The sequence below is a fragment of the Euprymna scolopes genome, chromosome 40, assembly GCF_053919585.1.
Source record: "Euprymna scolopes isolate OS-2025 chromosome 40, ASM5391958v1, whole genome shotgun sequence".
Taxonomy (NCBI): Eukaryota; Metazoa; Mollusca; class Cephalopoda; order Sepiida; family Sepiolidae; genus Euprymna; species Euprymna scolopes.
Window position 1 is genome coordinate 15913628 of NC_136521.1, and position 21276 is coordinate 15934903.

Consider the following 21276-nt stretch of genomic DNA (forward strand, 5'->3'; position numbering starts at 1 on the left):
AATTAGAAAACTGCGAACAGACGAACGGACGAATATGCGAACAGACGACCGGACGAACGGACAAGGGTGAATTTACAGGTTCCTTTTGTCGAGAGACCAAAAAAAGAAAAAGTTCTTACTGGGTGTTTTCTTTTATTATTAAAAAATCTTGAAACATCACTTAGGAATAAAAGTTAATGTCTTTCACGGTAATGATTTGAAACGATATAGGAACTTGATCAAAATTTGTTATTTAAAAGGACAGCTTAATAAAAAATTGTTTGCATGAAACTTGAAAACAAGTATAGGATTGGCAGCTGGTGATAAGAAAGGTATTATAGCGTTTTACATGCGAGTAGTTTTAAGAAAAAAAAGTCTGTTAGTGGAAGCTTTATTTAATTTTAGGCACACAGGGAGAAATAGAAATTATTGACAGTGGTTGTAGTTAGACGAGTTTTTTAAAAACTATATTTCAGTGAGCGAATCATAGATTAGAATTCAATGGAGCATCTACTATTAAAAGAGAGATAGAACAGGGCCCACTCAATATTGGTGATTGTTTTGGACTCTGCAAAAAAAAAAAAAAAAAAAAGGAAAGAAAAATTTATAGTGGTTGCAGAAAACGAGTTTTTAGTGTGAATGTTTAAAAGTAGAAGATTAGAGCTCAGTTGAGCATCTGCTATGAAATTAACAATAGAGTGCAGAAATACTGAAGGCGCATAATTTGTATGATGTTGTAGGAAAGATAGGATATCCCTCCCTTCATTTTGAAGTCTGTTATTTTTTTTTACTCTGACTCGCAAGATCGATGTTAAGTAAAATAATAACATCACAGTAAAATAATAATGTCACAGTCGTTTGTTTGGTTGTTTTCATGATAATTAAGTCGTTTGTTTGATTGTTTTCATAATAATTTACGTCTGCTTTTTTCGCCGACCATGAGCATGCTGTAATAAAGTCCCATATGTCATATGTATTCATTTACGGAATGTTATCCTCATTTTTCACAACGTTTCGGCCGACTTATCCTCTGGCCGAGTCTCATAACTCTATCCCCAGTAATTACTGCCTCCGTAGTTGTTATAGTCTCACCAAGTTTTGACCAACTAAACCTCTGGCCTGCTTTGGGTAAGATTGAAACCGCTATCTTCAAAGAATGCTCACTTGAAAAAGTAGATATTCAACGCCTACGTCACGGGCCCTAACTTGTCCGAAACGTAGTGAAAGAACGACTATGAAGATGAGGATAACAACCCGCAAATAAATAAATACACAAATTACTCATCTCAAAGGATTCTAATAAAAATAATATGTAAGACTATATTGTATTTTGAGGTGCTTATATAAAAATCTTTCCTTAGCATAATGTGAAATATTGTTCAACCAATCATATCACTTAAACCGAAGCATTCACAGTCTAACATGTAAAATTTCAAGCATTATTTTACTGTTACTAAGTATTGAGTAAACAACATTTAAACTTATATATAAATTAAAGGCCAGGTTCCCTTGTGCATTTGACCAGAATAGCTTTAATGACATAAAGCTGATAAAATGTTATTCGTCAATGCATTGCACCAATAAAATGTCCTTGCTTAAAAAATCACAATATGTAATTTCTAATCTGCTTATTTGTATTTACATTTTTGTGGTAAAACTTTTATATATACTACTATAGTAGTATATATAAAAGTTTTAGGAGATCAAAGAGGTGCACGTAACGAAAGTTACGCAAACAACATGAATTCTAGTCGGAGCCTACTTTTTCGCTCTTAGTCCGTTACACATCAACGAGATAAAACGTTATTTTTAGAGGATACTCTTTTTGCATGTGACGTTTTTGTGCTCTCGTTTTGAATAAATATTAGTCTAAAATTTTTCCAATGACTGTTTTAAACTATTCATAAATTTTAATGCCCTTTTTATTATTACGAAAATTGAGTTTTATGGAAAAAATCGTATTTTTAAATCATACATTTACATTTGAGTAAACATTTCAAATATTTAAGTATTTTCTTTTCTTAGAAAGCTTTTTTATTAAAAAGTTCGTTTGAAGCAAAAAACAAACCAAACAAGCAAAAAAAAAATCCATACATTTAAAAATACCCAAATGCTTTTACGAAACCAAACATTTTTTTTATTTTAATTCAATAAATGTTCCGATAATTACTATTGTACAATGTGCGATTAAATTGTTTATTTAGTGTTTGCTCTGCTTTTAGCAATCAATTACGCGAAACTTAAACGTTTCCAAATAAATTTTCTGGCAAAATTTAAAAAATTCTTTAAATTGTCTCCCTTAATTCAAAGTGTAAATCTTCAAAAATGAAAACAAAAACAAACTAACAATGGGCGTTATTGTACCTAACATTGATTCCAGCAAGAATTTTTTTACGCGATTCTACAATGGTAACCTCAATAACAGAGGGTTGCTGGAGATAAGCATTGGAGATACGAGACATGTTTTTAAACGTATATGTATTTTATTTTATTACGACATATAAGACATAAGGAAAGGTGAGGGCTACTATAATATTTTTTCATTTTTAATATATTTTTTAAAGTAAAAATAAAGAAAAACGCAGAAAAATTTAACGTCTTATTTTCATCTACCCGCTGTTAACACGTGTTTTACAGATAGTGCGATAAGTATATTAATAAGTATTGTAATCTGTAATAACCTGTTTGTCAGGCCTCAGACAATGAGAAATGAGGGAATTTCAGAAGGGAAAAATTGGTTTGGGGAATTAAAAATTAATGATTTGTACATGAGTTTGTTATCCAATTATGAAGAGTGCAAGGTCAGTACAGTAATAATGTATGTGTTTCTTCCCGGTAATGACTAAATGCGATGGGAGGACATAAGAATCAGGGGGGAAATACGAATTGCTCACTCTAAAGATGTTGGCGATAGTGGTGGTGTTCCTCCTAGAATGTAATGCAGTATTTTATTATAACGAAAAAATGTGTTGAAAACGTGGTTCTACAGGTACATAAGATGGTGGATAATAGTTTAGACATAATAAATGTGTGTGTGGCATGTGTTGTTGAAAACCTATGTTACTTTGGTCAACAGGGGAATTTTAGCAATCATATGATATATATATATATATATATATGTATATATATACAAAGATTTTTAGTGGTACAAAATTTCATGAAAATTCTAAAAAGAATAAGTGGAGTTATTATTAGAATTATGAGGAAGATCAATTGGGGGGAACTAAAAAGAAACATACAGGAAAATATAGCCAACAGACTATTCGACTGAAAAAAAAGAACCTCGAAAACCTTCCGACCGACATTTTTCAAGAGATGACGGCGGTAGCCATGAAAATAAAACAATGTGCACATAATTGAAATGGAGGCGAGCGGGAGGGATGAAACAAAATCAAAATAAGACTACACGAATGAATGAATAACTCATTATATATCGTCCATATTTCAGAACTCGAAAAAATTGACTTGTCTGCAAATAAGTGGAACAAGGAAAATTGACGCACTGTAGGCATTTATTTTTTTCTGGTCTGAAGAAATTAGAGCTATTAGAGCTCTTTAAACAGATCTTATTTATGCAACAACTTCTTTTCCCTACAGATGGTCTGCTCACTTACGGCGTATGGTCTGCTACACTTACGGCCTCCAAAATATTAAACTGCTGTCTGGAACTAGCCTTGTGGACAATGCAAAAACAGCCATCCGAATACACTTCACTATATGCTTTATTGTTATACAAGTGCGCAAAAATTGATGACTCATGAATTGGTCAGCACTCGGATGTGCTCTGTAAATGCCCGGATGTGTTCTTTGAACGTCCGGATGAATTCAAGAATGTTTTTTCTAGACCGCCGGGACTTTTGAAAACACGCAGGTACACGCTGTGCCAATCTGACTCCCAGACGTTGAAACGTACGACCCACATAGTCAGCATCACACTGACATTTAAATTGATATACAACTAAACCATTTTATTGTGTGGGAAGTGGATCTTTCTTAAAAGCTGGGAAGGCAGTTTTAGTGCCGAACACCACACGAGGCTGCACCGCATAGAAACAGTGGGATATAACCGAAGTAATCTTATCGACATACCTTTTACTTATAGAACCGATATAAGGGAGTTTCAGATAAACTAGACACTTAGCCGGGCCAAAGAAAGGGTTGGTGATAAATTCTGCCAGAGCTTGGCGAATATGCTTAGAGATTATACTCTCAGGGGAACCATTTTTCGCAAGGATATAAGTTATTTTCTTTCATTCTTATCAATTTTGCTAGTCCAGCTAATCATGAGGGCACGGTGGACCAAAGTCTTCATCAAACTGATTTTTCTCTTGATAGGAGTAATAGAATCCCAACTTATATTAAGGCCTTTTAATGTCGGCTTCCTGTATATATTTGTACTAAAATGATTCTTTGTCCTTTCTCCAAGGACGTTCAAAAAGGGCAGAGTCAGAGGCCCATGAACGGCGACAGCTGGCAACAGTTTAAATAAGAATGAGTTCAAAGTTCACACACTCATCTTTGCTAAGAATCACGTTCCAAGTTAATAATATTTATAGCTTTAATTTTGACAATACGCCTAGAAATATACCTCGGGGTGACATAATAGTTTAAACAGGACTTGAGAAATTCTATTTTGGCTCGAAGCCAAATAATCTTATCCTTAATTCGAATGATGTCATTTAATTTATCTATGACAGACTTTCAGTACCTACTCCAGACATATGTAACAAAGGGTTTTAGTGGTAAAAAATATTATTAAAGTTTATATATATATATATATATATATATATATATATATATATATGTATAAATTAAAAAAAACAATACAATACATTTTTTTTCATTGTTTTTTTTCTTTCTTGCCATGATGTCGTTTGGCAGGGTTTGTTTGATGAGGGCGTTGTTATAAGCCGAAAATATGAACTTTAAATAAATAAATAAATATTTGTTTCTTTAATATAAATACATGTCCGCACGTGATCGTTCTTTCTAACTAAATACTTTGAATTTCATTTTCTCTGTGCTTCTAAAAAGTGGATTACTACTAATACTATATATTTGCGCGTGTACGGGCGCTACCCACTGAACTGGACAATACACAATCAACATCTTCGACAAACTATATATATATATATATATATATATATATATAACAATTTTTTAGCGTTTTTATTAGAGTGTATATATATATATATATATATATATATATATATATATATATATATATATATATATACTCTAATAAAAACGCTAAAAAATTGTTAAAAATTTAAAGGAAAACGACTTCTGAGCAATCCCGAGTAGAAACAGCTAAGGAAGCATAAAGTCCTCAAAAAAAATTTCAAAGAAAAAAATATTTCATGATAGAATACTTTTATTAAATATTTTCAAAAATACAATTTTAGTTCAATGTATTCCGAAATCTCAGTCATATAATCAATTCCTCGCATTTGTATTTGTTCCATATTCAATGGATGATTTCGTGAAAGTGGGATCCGTTATCTACCAGTTGGTGTTGGAACGGCTCTTCAAGTAAGAAGAAATCTTCGGGTGACTGGAAACGCGGGTCCTCAGGGCCATCAGTTTGGGGTAGCTGCTGAACATGGACTGGTTCTCCATGTAGGGGTTCTCCAGGCAGGCATGGCACATCATATCACACCACATCATCTATAAAGAGAAGCATAAAAGTTATATATATATATATATATATATATATATAATAAAGTTAGCTCAGTTTTCTCGCTTAAATAAAATTACCATAGGATTCGACGAAGTATTTCGTCTTGTAAAGCGTTACTTGGAAATAGACAATGGTTTACATGTTAAGAACAGGTTTCATTTTGACATTAATATTCAATAAGGAAATTATCCTGTTAAAGTAAACACCATTTTTTAGTACACACAATCTGAGTTACATTAATGCGACCGCGCCGATTCGTTCAAGGTGGAGTATGTAATTTCTTGACGTAATCTACTTTCCCGGGAAATGCCGGGACAATGGCCAGCTAGGTTATTGGTAGTTGAAATCGAAACAACATTTGTATTTACGAGTGTCGTTCTAGAAGTAATGCATCTGAATTTTTAACTAAAAAAAGATGAGCTACGAAGACGGGAGAACTACCATTAAAACTGGCGAGGTTTTGTACCCGAGATTTATTTTCATACACAGTACGTACAATTTTAAATGCAAATATTTGAGCGATGAGGTTGTGGCTGTGCACGAGAGTCTGCAACGCATTTTGTTACTCACATCTCCGCCCCACTTTGAAATCGCCGAACCCATCTTTTAACGTGATTATTTTTCGTGGGTATTTGCCACCGTAAATAATAAATGCTCACTGCCATGATTGCCCTCTGTTTAAAAATGTAACTATTTTAATATTTACGAGCAGACTAGCATGAATTTAGGTTTTCTAGGAAATGTTGTAACCTAGTGATGATAGCAGTGAGATGAGTCAACACTGGAATAGGGTAGTGTCCCCCGACTCCGTCTACCTTATTAGTAAATAAATCAGATTCTCTAAGGGAGTAAATAGCTGCACGTTAAAAGAATTGGAAATTACTTTTTGAACCAGACCTAATGAATGTCAATAACAAATAACAAAAGTTTTTATGTATTCCTTTATTTACTAGTCTATTCTCGGAATTCAAATATGGTAAACTCTTACTTGACACATAAATAATACGGGTGATAAAAACAGAGAGTAGGTTATTGTTATGGTTAGGAGTATAATGAGAATATGCGTCAGTCAGAGTTGAAGAAATACATATCGAGATTAAGGATATATCTCGGAAACAACGATATCTGGAGTGTTACAGTATTTCTTTGACTCATTTAAGAATTATATAAAATAAACTCATTTATTTTCCAAACTAATATATGAGAAGGTAAGAGTCCTGTTGGAACATGTACATCAGAAGCTACATCAAACTTATGGATTCACAAGTCTATGGACTTTTTTAATGTAGAGAATAACAAAACACCTACCTGGTCACCCATGAAGAATTTGTTACCACCATCGCGCATGCTCAGTGTTCTTTCCATGAACGGCATGATACGGTTGAAGGTGTTCATGTACCTCCATTGCAGGTAGTTCTGGAATTGGAAAAAATGGTTTATTATGATATACCTTAAATTAAAACAGATAGAGAGAGACAAAAGAGGGGAGAAATAGAGGCAGCGAGAGAGAGAGAGAGAGAGAGAGAGAGAGAGAGAGAGAGAGAGGTTGAGAAATAGAACGAGAGAGAGAGAAGGAGAGAGAGAGAGGGGAATAAATAGAGAGAGAGGAAGAAATAGAGAGAGGGGGTCTATAACGAGCAAAAATAAGCTTATTTTAGATGTTATCATGCCTATTTTCAAATTATACAACTTTGCAAACTCATTCTTTACTGATTAAAATAATCGATTCTCAAAAGATGGACAAAAGAGTCACATTTTTTCAAATATATTATAGTTGTCATTGTAACAAATATAAATGTGTTGGTTATAGTCAAGATTGACTGTTTTTTTTTTACTTGCAGTTCCTGCTATCTATTTGACTGGAGAATTACACATGGGAAAGGGTAGCTTTCACACTAACTGATAGAAAGATAATCAATGAACAAAACATATTTTGTTTATTATTGTTGTCCAATCTGCGGAGTAGAAACCGGAAGTAAAAATTAGGAGACAAATTTTACTATAATCCTGTGTTTTTCTAAATGGTACATGTTTAATTCATGTATATTTCGTGTTTAATTGTAGGTTCGTTCATAAGTTATACAAAACACTAACAAAAATAACATTTGCAAAATATTCAGAATTAAACGGTAAGAATAAAGAGTAAATGAAGTAACCCAACAACATAATGGCGCTGGCCCCTACATCTCGAATGCCAATTTTAAAGGAACCTACCAGTTGTCGTCTATGGCGAATTATTAATTTTATTTTATTATTTTTTATGGAAATAGTTCTCGGCAAGGCTTGACGTCACTTGATGTCAAATGACAGCAAGAACGAAATATGATTTTGCAGAGACAAGGGATGTTTATTAATCTTAGTCATTGCTGTAATTAGGAGGAAAACAGTCAGCAGAAAGAGAATAGTATAAGTGTATTACAATGAGGTATCTGCTAGACCAACGTGTCAGAGGAGCTGTAACAAAGGAAGTAAAGAACAGATCAAAGAATTCTGAAGAACACATGCCTATAGTTATAGAAAAGAACCTCAGGTCAGTGAGAGAAATATTGCAGATACGAAAAGTTGGGACCAATTAAATAACGGATACACTTCTGAACCTTTACAAAAATCCTCAAATAAGAAAGGGATTTACTACCCCAAATATAACCGCATATCACAATGTATATACCTATTAACATACTAAAGCAACCGGCAACATTGACGAAGAAGAGCGTTGCAATATTCCTTTACACAGAAGAGCTTCGTCTTTAACGGTAAAATCGTTCATGTCTAACTATCTCATGCGACCTTACAAAGGACGTCCACTCGTTAGTTGCTATGCTCCAACATGCGGTGACCGTCGGGATAGAAGAGGAAAAGAATTTCGGTAGAGTGATGAAGAATGAGAATTGGAAATGATGTATGCGATGAATGAAATGATGTATGCGATGTCAATTGGTGACAAGGGTTTATTTTATTTACCTATTCTTTAGTAGGCTAGACACAAAGTCAAGTGTTGGTTTAAGTGTTTTGCTATGAAACGAACTGGATTTAAATTTGAAACGCCCAGGTGTTTAATCCCTGTCGTTAACCCTTTCGCCACAGCCAACCCCTTCGCCACCGCCCCCCCAATAAGGGTGTATTGCAAGTCATTGTTGCCATTTCATTTGAAGATGATCATGTTATAATATTTATGAAACTGAACCTTACTTACATGCCTGAGAAAGTTATTGGAAAGAAACTGCGTTCATGGAAATTGTGTTTAGCGTAAGTCAAACAGTAAAAAAGCGAAATTATTTGAAGCTGGGTCGTATTAACACTTTTTATAAAGAGGAACCAGAAATTGAAGTGTAGATAGAATAAAGTCTAGTGAGATTGCTTCTGATGGCTTTGGCTTATTACAAATATTTCTCCAACGCAATTCTATTGTATGTTAACGTTACTAAAGTCCAAAATTCTGGCGCTTCTACAGAACTGGCACGATATTATTTCAGTCTATTAATTGAGTTTTCAGATAAAAACAAATGGTTTAAACTTATTTTTTGTCAATTCTAATATATTACATTGGTAGCTTCCAAATTCTGTAGTCGAAATTACCTGAATATTACTGAATTATTAAACAAAACAATTTTTTAATCATGGCAGCAGATGAAAAATTGCCGACATCTTGCTTGAATCAAAACGGAAAATTCATCCTTTTTGAACTATCTGGTCTCTTACGATCGTTTTCATCAAATTCTTTGTTTTATTTACTTTAATAAATCATTTTCTACCGTATCGAGTTTCATAATTTTTTTAATATAATCATCTTAGGAATACGAGGAATACGTCGATACCATTGTTTTCATTTGAAATTCAGTATTACGATTTTTGAAACCGTCCCAATAGTGTAGAAGCGTCAAAACTCTCAAAGCTATACGATGACGTAAATCGATTGATTCACATGCCTTTTAATTTTAACTCCTATATGTATTTGTTACCAGGAACCTGTGCAAAAGGACATGCTGCCCAATATACGCCAAACTCTCCTAATAAAAGAGTTCCCCACCCGGCGGTTTACCTTAAAAATCTTACCCCTGTGAATTCTATATTTAAAACATATGTAAGCCAACACCTGACAAAATGTGAAAATTGATTCGATTCTTTGAAATCTGTTTATTTGTAGGAAGAATTATTGAGAAATAAAAATAGTTACACTTCGCAGTTAAAAATTTCAAAGAAAATTTTAAAAAGTAATAAATAACATGGGAAGAAAGTGGCTCCGTTAAATCTTACCTTGTGCAGACGGAACTGTCCTGGATGAACACAATTATGTTGAGTATATAATAAACCTCACTAGCGTCATTTTTTATTATTTATTATTGTTATGAATAGGAAAAAAATAAAAAAAGGGTAATGGGATGTTTCCTTTTGTTCAAATACTCGAATGAATGTTTTTAACGTCCATATTTATAAAAGTAAATTTGTTCAAAAGTTGGAAAATTTGCATTAGAAATTTACTGTTATGATGAATGCATTTTTGTCGAAAATGGATACCTGTTTTATTGTTACAAGTAATTATTTTTTAATTTAATTAAATAGAAAGAAATAAAATAAATTATATGCTATCATACGGTTAAAACATAAAATACTGAGTGGCTAGATTTTCAGGGTACACCGCCGAGTAGGGAGCACTTTCTTAAACGAAAGTGTAAATATTTCTGATTCATATCTTTGCTACAAACACCATCCAGATTAAACAATTTAATCGGAGTCAAAAGGACACAGTATCCCAGGTATACTTTTGATAAAGATTGGTTTATTGCGGGTGACCTGATGTACTCCGACATGAACATACCGACGGGTTCTAACCACACTAGTTTATAACCTTTCAGATTGAAGGTTTTATTTTATAGGCGGGGGATGTAACTGCTGAGGTCAAATATCTTTGTCGGAGAGAAGGGTTAATTCTATCTAAACTAATTAAATACAAAAATCCAAACGTATACTTACATCGTAGTTAGAGCTCATCATATCGCCGCTGTTACCTCCCATGTTAGAGGACATCATTCCGGAGTTACCTCCCATGTCGGAAGACATCATTCCATTGTTACCAAACTGAAACGAATAAAAAACCCATTTAAGAAAAATCTATGATTTATGAATTTACTTGCGGAGTAGGCGCCCGGCTTTGTCCAGGTCGTAAAATATGCTGACATATGACATTTTAATTTGTCCAGATTTCGTACATATTATTATAGTGTGGTGATTTCAAAATAAAAAGAAGGATTTGGGTGTCATCGAACTACTTCCTCTGTAGATCGTGACGAAAGTGCTGGTGGCGCTTCTAGAATGGATTGTAGGATTTTACTATAACGAATAAATATGTATGAAACGGCATTCTACAATTCCATAAGATGGTGGATAATAGTTTAGAAATAAAATTTGTATGTGACATTTGTTATTGCAAACCTACGCTAATATTGTCCAGAGGCGAATTTCTGCAATTAAATTTTATATCTATATAAATATAAATATATATATGTGTGTGTGTGCGTGTGTGCGTGTGTGTGTGTGTGTGTGTGTGTGTGTGTGTGTGTGTGTGTGTGTGTGTGTGTGTGTATATATATATATTGGCACAACGAGGGAGAAAAAAAAACGGGAGAAAAGATTGTGCCAATATTTTAATCGTTTTTTAAACGTTAATAAATTTATTTTAGTGTCCCCGTACTTTTGGCACATTTAATAAGTTCACCATTAGAACTCTTTATTTTCGACACAATATTATTTTGTACTCTATCTATGTTCTCCTGATGAGATGATAGCCGAAAGAGCTCTTGAGAAACTTCCGCTTATTATTTTCAAAACTGTATATATATATATTATCTAACAATCAACTGGTATGGACACCTGTGTTTATAAGTCTTACAAATATTATTGGCAGTAATAATCTATAAGTACCATCCCATCTAAAGAAAAATTGCTCGATATACAAGAGAGAGTAAATAAATCAAATTTTCGTCATTCAATGAATATAAAAATCATTTTAACACACTGCTATCAAAGACATTCACTCCGGATTTTCCCGTACATTTTGGATGCGAATTTTTATATCCTTTTGATTGGCTTCCCTTACTCTATGACATTTAAATACTTAAGCAACTTTTAATTGTGATTTCCCATGTCTAACTGACTTAAACAAATAAGGCGTAAACAATTATAACCATTTGCTAATATTTTCTCCTCTGAAGAGATGGTAGACATCGAAATCCCATAGGATAAGGAGTTATAATATTTCATATGTATTCTTTGTCTTACATAGAATAATAAAAATCTTTTGATTTGAAATTTAAACATTTCACGTCATAAATGTTTAAATTCATTGAATGACTAAGATTATATATATATATATATATATATATATATATATATATATATATATATATATATATCACCCGCTACTTAATTGACTGAAAATGCTAAGCTCGTTGTTTGTTTACGAACAGGCGATTTGAGCACTATAAAAGTGGTGTCGGGTGTCTATTTAAATAGACATTCCAACGAGTTATTTACGGGCGTCGATTCCATGGCCGAGTGGGAGAATTGCCGACTGTCAACACGACGGTTCTAGGTTCAATCCTTGGTTTTGGAGAGATGCTAGTCTAGCGGCACTGATGAGTTGTGATACAACGAAACAGGACTGTATGTCGATGACTACAAATCAATCAGAGGGAGGGAACGTTATCTCAATTCGGTACTTATGTTTTTAATCAAACGAAACAGGTAACTCAGCCGTAACATTTTTACCAATAAGTAAAATAAATTTAAAAGTACTCACCCTGAAACGTCCATTCTTCCAATGGTAGTACCTCATGTAATCGTGCATGATTTCATAGAAGCAATCAGCGATGTAGTCACACCTCATCATGTCCATGCTGCTCTTGGGGTAGAAATCTAATGGATAGACAATGAGAAATTTACAATTACTTTAATAAACAAGCTATAAATTATATGTCACTTATTAAAAAGGTACTTGTGCATAATTTGAACCTGGCGTAACTCAACGTCCGATCGGCGTTACTCGGAACACGCCGTTAACCGCCGAGCTTCGCCGCTTATGAAAGCGTAACAAACGCTGCATAAAAACATAAAGGAAACATGTAAATATAATAATTTGAACAGAAGAAATGAACAAAGTAAAATAAAAAAATAAATAAACCAAGAAAAAAACAACCTACCGTAACAAGATTTTTGCTTTATTTTTTCGTAATATAATAAGTTTTGTTTTACTGTAATTTCTTTTTATGACCAACGAAAATGTCCAAAACAAAGCAGATATGCAAAGTTTTTTTTTTTAGTTTTTTAAAATGTTTTTGTGTAACAAATAAAGATACCTTTTTTTCTTTACAGCTAAAGCTGAGTTTTGTCTTGTGATTTTTTTTCAGCAATTAATTTTTTTCTTGACAATATGAGACGGCTTGTTTCGTTGTCATCAACTATTTTTCCAAACTGGAGATATTCATTTTTTTGGTTACAGTTTTCAGAAAAGGACTGTTACAAGCGGGTGCTGCTTAATGAATTTTATTTCCTTCCTTTTTTTGTTTCGAAAAGTTTGTCTGCTACTTTGCAGTGCTTTGATTGGCTGACCGACGTCTTACATCACATTACTATATAAACCCGAGCGCATAACGTCATGTTCCGAGGAAAGCAGATAATACGCTGAATAAAGTCTGGTTCAAATTACACACAAATAACATTAAGACAAATAAATTATGTTCTCAATAAATAAATCAAATAAAATTTCTTATATCACATATCATATGGCGACTGTTTATTACGCGTAATATCATCATCAACAACCGGAAAAAAAAACGCGTTCGAACAAGACAAAATGGATATGAAAATTTGGCCAAACGGTGTTTTTATAGATTGTCCGGTGACAAATGCGGCTTCTTATCCAATAGATAAGAGTAGAGCCTTATACAGTAACTCTAATGGCAATTGAAATCCTGTACACGTACAGTAGAATCCCGGAATACGACATTAAAAATTAGTAACAAAACACAGTACAGTAAATAATACACATGTATATAATCCAATAAGATTATAAATAACACCGTAAGATGGGGTAAATATAGTAACTAAAAATAGTGTGTGTGTAAGAGGATATATATATATATATATATATATATATATATATATATATATATAGGGATTATATGTAAAGGGAAGTTTTCCTTACAGACTCGAAAACTGCTGGGCAGATTTTGGGAACGTTGTATACGACTGCACTTTTTTTAACTGGCAGTTTTCTTAGATAGGTTTTGTTTCGAAATATCTTCAATATGTATCGATAATCGAAATAATTGGATGAAAGAAGGAACAGCCGATTTTTACCAAAGTCTTCTCTTATAAGTGTATTTGATATGTTTTATTATAACACAAGCAGAAAGGCTCGACATATATAATCAACAGCAGTTGGTTTGATATAAAACGGGGAACGTTCGAACTGTTTCTGTTGAAAGCACAATTGAACTATGATATTTAAATTTTGTATTTTAATCTGAAATTTAAGCCAATATAATCGTACAACCAGTAAGGCCAGGCATATAAAAGCAACAGTAGGTTCTTAGATATAATAGAGGCGCGTTTGCAATGAATGTTTTTTTTAGAGCACAATTAAAGTATGATACTTAATTTTGGAATTTTAAACTTTACTTTAAGCCATTATATATAAAATAATTTTATAAAATCAACAGTATGTTAATTAAGTGCAATGTAAAGTACACTGTACTGTAGACCGGGAGGCACGTGAAGCTTCCTTTCACTGCGCCTCGGTTAGTCCCCGACTAGAGCGAGCAATCAATCGATTCGGTTTTAAAATGTGCTATTTCATCAATTTCGATGATAATAAAATAAAGGGTGTGTGTGAAAAATTCATTGCCGCTCATTCAGTTGCGGGCAACGTCAGATCTCGCCGTTTTAGGCATTTTGGACTATGTACGAACATCGTTAATTCACTACACGCACAGCAGCAGCCGAATAGCATAATAATAAGAAGCCTTGACTGTCGTTTGGGTGGTCGGGTTTTGATCTTGGCTGGAGGTAGTTGCCTGTCTAGCCGCACTGATGAGCGGTGATACAGCGATACAGTGATGTATGTGGATGACTATATATATATACTCTTGTATGCTCTTATATATACTCTTCTATATGCTCTTATATACGTAATCGAGTACTGCGAGACAGTCTATATGTCGATGACTATAGAAACCACTCTATTCGAGTCGAGTACTATCGTTGGTTTATGCCTGCTCCTGCATCTTGGTGTAATGCAATGCTCTTTTTAAATAAATTGAGCACGGCGAGTTGATCTTTATATAAGGAATATTGCAGATATCATTTACGACCGCTTCTTTCATGGCCGAATAGATAGAGCTGCAGGCTATCAGCTACATTTTTTTAATGTTCGATCATTACTAAGTAGTGGTGGTAGTCTAACCGCACTGAAGAAATGTGATACAGCTAATCATCCTGCCAGTGAACGAATATATATCGTTGAGTGATATATGTGCCCATTCGAAACATATAATAAAAATTAGACGTTCCATTATAATCTAAAATGTCTGTTGGCTTGACACCTGATTTCTGTCTGTAGACATGACAACGGTCAAAAGCAAGGCATGGTCCTTGATTATCGTTTTTCATATGTTAAAAATGGATTTCTTTTCCAGGTGACAATGTCTAATTATCCAGCGAAGTGAATATCAGAAATCGGAAGTAAAAACAAAGCAGACAAGATTGACCATTTTCAATATATATATATATATATATATATATATATATATATATATATATATATATATATATATATATATATAAGGAGAAACTGTCAAATGTAACACTTCAGAACACTTCAAAAAGATAACAGCAAATAAAAGTTCTATAATAAAATATCATGTTTGAAAACCATTATGTAAGTATCAGAAAGTTTCATTCGATGTCATGATGTTTTGACAGACTTGCTCTTGCAGGTTCACGTTGTTTTCACTATTATTGCGTTAAAGAGCCACTTGTAATTGCAATTTAATTCACGATGCCAATTGGTTGCGCGTCAGTAAACACCCATGTTTTTTTAGGAATCGCGAGTTGTGTAGCCGATCGCTTCACTCATCTCAGCGACAATTAGCTAGAATACATATATGCCGAGAAGAGCGGCGTCATTTGAGTGCTTGCAGTTCTCTGCTGACATTGCTGCATTCCTAGGGTTTATTTCCTATTGTCTCTTATAATAGTATATAATTAGACCACGAAAATACGTTTCCAGTAAGATATTAATGGCTCCAAACTGATGGAGAAGTAAAGCAATCAAGGTTTTTGTACAAAATATGTTGAATTACAGAAGTGTTGTGGTAATACAGTCTAGTAATGATCAAGACAAACAGAGTAGTATAGTTAGAAAAAGTACGTTACAGAAGTGCACGTCGTGATTCTGGGGCTACAACTGCCACGAATTACGATATTTACTTACTTGGCACCGCACGTTTACGTAATACAATTGTCTAACTATTGGGGAAATGAATCCAGAGGCTCTTATAGAAGAGTATTCATGTGTATAAAAATCATTTTGTAGAAAGAATTGATTGACTTCAAATGCATCCACTAACTTGAAGTTTGCTTTTAATTAGAATATTTAAAAAATATTAAACTGCATAAAACGTTAATAAAAATGTTTAAAATACTCACTGTGTTCACGGGCCAAATACCTGGCAATAGCCATGGTCTCAGGCATCTTCATGCCACCGTCCATCTCCAAGACGGGCACGCGCATGCAGGGCATATCTGTAAAAGAGAAACGCAGTAAATCGATGAGTGATATAAAAAATATAACATAAAACCTGTATGTACTCGGCGGTGTACGAATGAATTGATCCGATAAAAAATGGGCGTCCTCATCGTCACACCTGCATTGAATATTACAAAAAACGGGTTATGTACTTGTTAGAGAAAATAAATATTGTTCACCAAAATTTACGATAATCCATCCAGTAATTTTGTTTTAATGTTAGTCGGATAAACGTTGCCTTATGTTTTTAGAAAATCTATATAATTTTTGGTCGCACTTTTGTCAAATGCGTGCGAAATCATATACACATAGTTTGTTCTTCTTTTTCCTCGGTTGGTTATTAAATTCACAACAGTGAAACATTTAAATTAAAACAATACAATTTATTTTTACTCTTATCGCTTCGAAGTTAACGTAGGAGAGAGAAAGAGAGAAAACGAACGATATGTGAAATAAATGTGGTTGTTTGACGACGGAATACCCACGCTATTCTGTGTTCTACGTCTATCTGTGTGTTGATTAATGTGTTGCTCTTATATTGACATTCTTGTTTTATTGTTTTGTATTTTTAGTAATTCCAATCCAGGTTAAAATGTAGGACGTCCCATTGTTTCCGTTTTAGGTCATTTTCCATGACCACCAACTCTCGATTAGAATGTAGATTGACGTTATCGCTCAGCAATCGTAAATCGCTGTCATTAAGTGTGCACCTGCGTTACATATTTTTGGGCGTTCCCGTCATCTATCCAACATTCATTAAAAAATCAACTTTTAGTTGTTATATTGCCGCCATTATCGGCACCATTATGAAAACCAACGGAGATAAATAAATCTATTTTTCTAGTTTAACAATACACTACGGTGGGCGGCGCCTGGATTTGCCCGGGCGTAAATAACGCTTTAATAGGATATTTAAATTTGTCCCGATTTCGTATATATTATTATAGTCGTGATTTCAAAAGTAATTAAATGTATTTAGATGCCATCAACTAGAACCGAAACTGTAGCATTCAAAGCTGGTGACGTTATCACTGTACCGACGTGACACGCATATAAAGTGATTAAAAATTAAAAATTAAATATAAACTAATAATAAATAAAGATAAATGTACAAGTTTTTAAAGTTTTTTTTTTTTCAATTTTGACCCATTTTGACCCCTTAATAAAATATTTAATCGGCTAAAGAACTATAAAATGACAGTTGAAGTCTCTAGCGTCGCTCTGCCACTTTTAATTTCGGTGGAGATAGAGTTTGAAAATATATAGACAGACTGCCAGACCCACAGACAGGCAGACAGGCAGACAGGCATATATCTGTTTATATATCAGATGACATAAACCTGTATTTATTAAATACTCAGAGAAAATATGATTCTTCATTATCATTATAGAAAAATACTGCTTTGAATTCTGAGAACGAACCAAATTAACATAAAACAAGTAAGAATTATATTTGAGAACAATGCAAAATTTATGGAATAATTAAATATATTACAAACAATTCATTATGTTGGAATTTTATCATATTATGTCATATATTTTATATTCTTGTGGGTTATAATATTCTAACATAGCTACTCGTTGTTGTCCGAGACCAATGTGTAAATCATATTGTTTAAGACGTCTATCTTCCTATCCGTCTATCTATTTTTCTATTCTCGTTTTTTTTTTGCGGTTCTTCCTTTCTCCCTATCACTTTTTTATTCTTACTCTAAGCGAGGTTTCTTTTATATAAAAGAAAACGTCAATACGTTGGCTAAATGAAATATAAATATCATTTATTCAATAATACCTCTTCGTCCAGCTAACCACCTGGAGAAAAAACAAGTCACATTCAACTTTAATTCCAAATGAGCTAATCGATGAGGCTACCATGCATGGCTATAGACAAGATGAGAAATAAAGGCTTTATATATGTCAGGAAAGCGAACAGCAATGGTGTCAAACAGAAAAATGTATTCTATTTCTATTGCATATAATGATGTTGGTCAGGTTAAGCATTATTGAGCATGGTCAGTTCTACAATGTGTGGTCATTCGAGAATAGTAGATACTGAATGGTTTGCGTTTGTCTCAACATTGCTACCAGTCGCCCTGAATATCTCCTTGCCGCTGGAGTCAAACAGTGTCGACTCAGGAGAGGAGTGGTCAGAGATTTTGTAACCCATGATTCAACGCGAATCATATATCATCCCTTCAAGACGATTAGATGATTCTCGGCGTTTCGACGGACAGACATCCAACATCATATACTTACCATATCGAGAATCACTCTATCTCTGCCAAATTCTAAGCGGATATTCCATGAACAAAGTTTCTTTGTTAGAAAGAGCTGCTCGCATGGGAAACAATCTTCCATTAGCTGCTTCCCGACCGATTACGATATGCTAGGTTTCAAGTCTAATGTAAGCAAGTTCTTCTTGAGCAATTCCCTTAAATAATAACAATTTTACCCAATTTACACCTTGCTAAACTATCACCATAATACATTAACTCTTATCCTTGAGTTGCCTTTTGACCTTGATAAGTGGTGACTGCCTTATATAAGAATCAAAGAGAGAGAGAGAGAGAGAGAGAGAGAGAGAAAGGGTGTGTGAGCGAGGTGGAGAATAAAAATAATCTTACCGTTCCTGTATTTGTCCCATTCGTTGAATTCGAACCTCTTGTCCATGTATTTGACGCCTGCAGCGGCCATCATCATACGAAGGATCTCGGCACGGCCGCGGCCATTGAAGTAGTACAGAGTGTAGTTAGGCATGGTAAGAGAGTTGTTGGTGCTTCACGGAGGTAAACGTTTGGATTTGACTTTGATTCTCGTCTGAATGCAAAGCGAAGAAACACCGTTGAATTTATACTGATTTTTGAGTCACAGGTTAACAGGCTCGTTACACATGTTGCTTCCGTCCAAGGACGCCAATTCAATGTTCTCCAATTGCCTATTGCACTGTAGACGTTAATTGTGTAATACTGCAATTGAGAACAATGTATAAACGTGGCAATTAAGAAAGCCTTTTTGTCTGTCCATAGAGTGTAAAAATCGCGAGTTTAATTAAAACTGAATAAGTAAAACTAGAAGATGTCGGACTTCAAAAGATTAATTAAATTGCAGTGCTGGAAAACAGTGTAAAAAAGAATTTGCCCGACTTAAGTTTAAATTAGTTGATTATCATTGAGATTTTTATTAATAGTGCTTTATTAAGTTATTATTTTGAACGTGATTATAATATATATATTTTATTTATTTTATTATTCACATTTTATTATATTGGAATATTTATTTTATATTATACTATTATATTTATTTTATTATCATATTTTATTATACCAGATTATTTATTTTATATTATACTATCATATTTTATTTTATTATTATATTTTATTATATTAGATTATCTATTTCATATTATACTATTATATTTTATTTTATTATTACATTTTATTATATTAGATTATTTATTTTATATTATACTATCATATTTTATTTTATTATTATATTTTATTATATTAGATTATCTATTTCATATTATACTATTATATTTTATTATATTATTACATTTTATTATATTACATTACTTATTTAATATTATACTATTATATTTTATTTTATTATTATATTTTATTATATTAGATTATTTATTTCATATTATACTATTATATTTTATTTTATTATTGCATTTTATAATATTAGATTATTTATTACATATTATACTATTATATTTTATTATTACATTTTATTATATTAGATTATTTATTTCATATTATACTATTATATTTTATTTTATTATTACATTTTATTATATCAGATTATTTATTTCATATTATACTATTATATTTTATTTTATTATTACATTTTATTATATTAGATTATTTATTTTATATTATACTATTATATTTTATTTTATTATTACATTTTATTATATTAGATTATTTATTTTATATTATACTATTATATTTTACTTTATTATTACATTTTATTATATTTGATTATTTATTTTATATTATACTATTATATTTTATTTTATTATTACATTTTATTATATTAGATTATTGTTTTTATATTATACTATTATATTTTATTTTATTTTATCATTACATTTTATTATATTTGATTATTTTTTTCATATTATACTATTATATTTTTTTATTATTACATTTGATTATATTAGATTATTTATTTTATATTATACTATTATATTTTTTTATTATTACATTTTATTATATTAGATTATTTATTTCATATTTTACTATTATATTTTATTGTATTATAGCATTTTATTATATTTGATTATTTTTTTATATTATACTATTATATTTTTTTTATTATTATATTTTATTATATTAGATAATTTATTTTATATTATACTATTATATTTTTTTATTATCACATTTTATTATATTAGATTATTTATTTTATATTATACTATTATATTTATTATATTATTACATTTATTATATTAGATTATTTATTTTATATTATACTATTATATTTTATTTTATTATTATAGTCTATCTATAAGATTGTTTATATTATTATTTTATATTATATTTCATTATTATATGTTTTATATTAGGTTATTTATTTTATATTATACTATCATATTTCATATTATTATTATATTTTTATATTAGATTATTTATTTTATATTATACTATTATATTTTATTTTATTATTATATTTGATTGTATTAGATTATTTATTTTATATTATACTCTCATATTTTTTTATTATTATATTTTATTATATTAGATTATTTATTTCATATTATACTATTATATTTTATTTTATTATTATATTGTATTATATTAGATTATTG

At 31.7% G+C, this 21276-nt stretch overlaps 1 protein-coding gene across 1 annotated transcript; it reads right to left on the minus strand.

Annotated features, from left to right (window-relative positions):
• Positions 1-5481: 5481 nt before the first annotated feature.
• LOC145265744 (S-crystallin SL20-1-like) lies at positions 5482-19262 on the minus strand. The gene is made up of 7 exons (XM_080121798.1): positions 19088-19262; positions 16364-16459; positions 12456-12571; positions 10699-10735; positions 10631-10665; positions 6968-7075; positions 5482-5646 (listed from the first exon to the last, which is right to left on the minus strand). The coding sequence occupies exons 1-7, from the start codon at positions 19218-19220 to the stop codon at positions 5482-5484; spliced, it is 690 nt and encodes a 229-aa protein (XP_079977924.1). The 5' UTR covers positions 19221-19262.
• Between the last annotated feature and the right edge of the window lie 2014 nt (positions 19263-21276).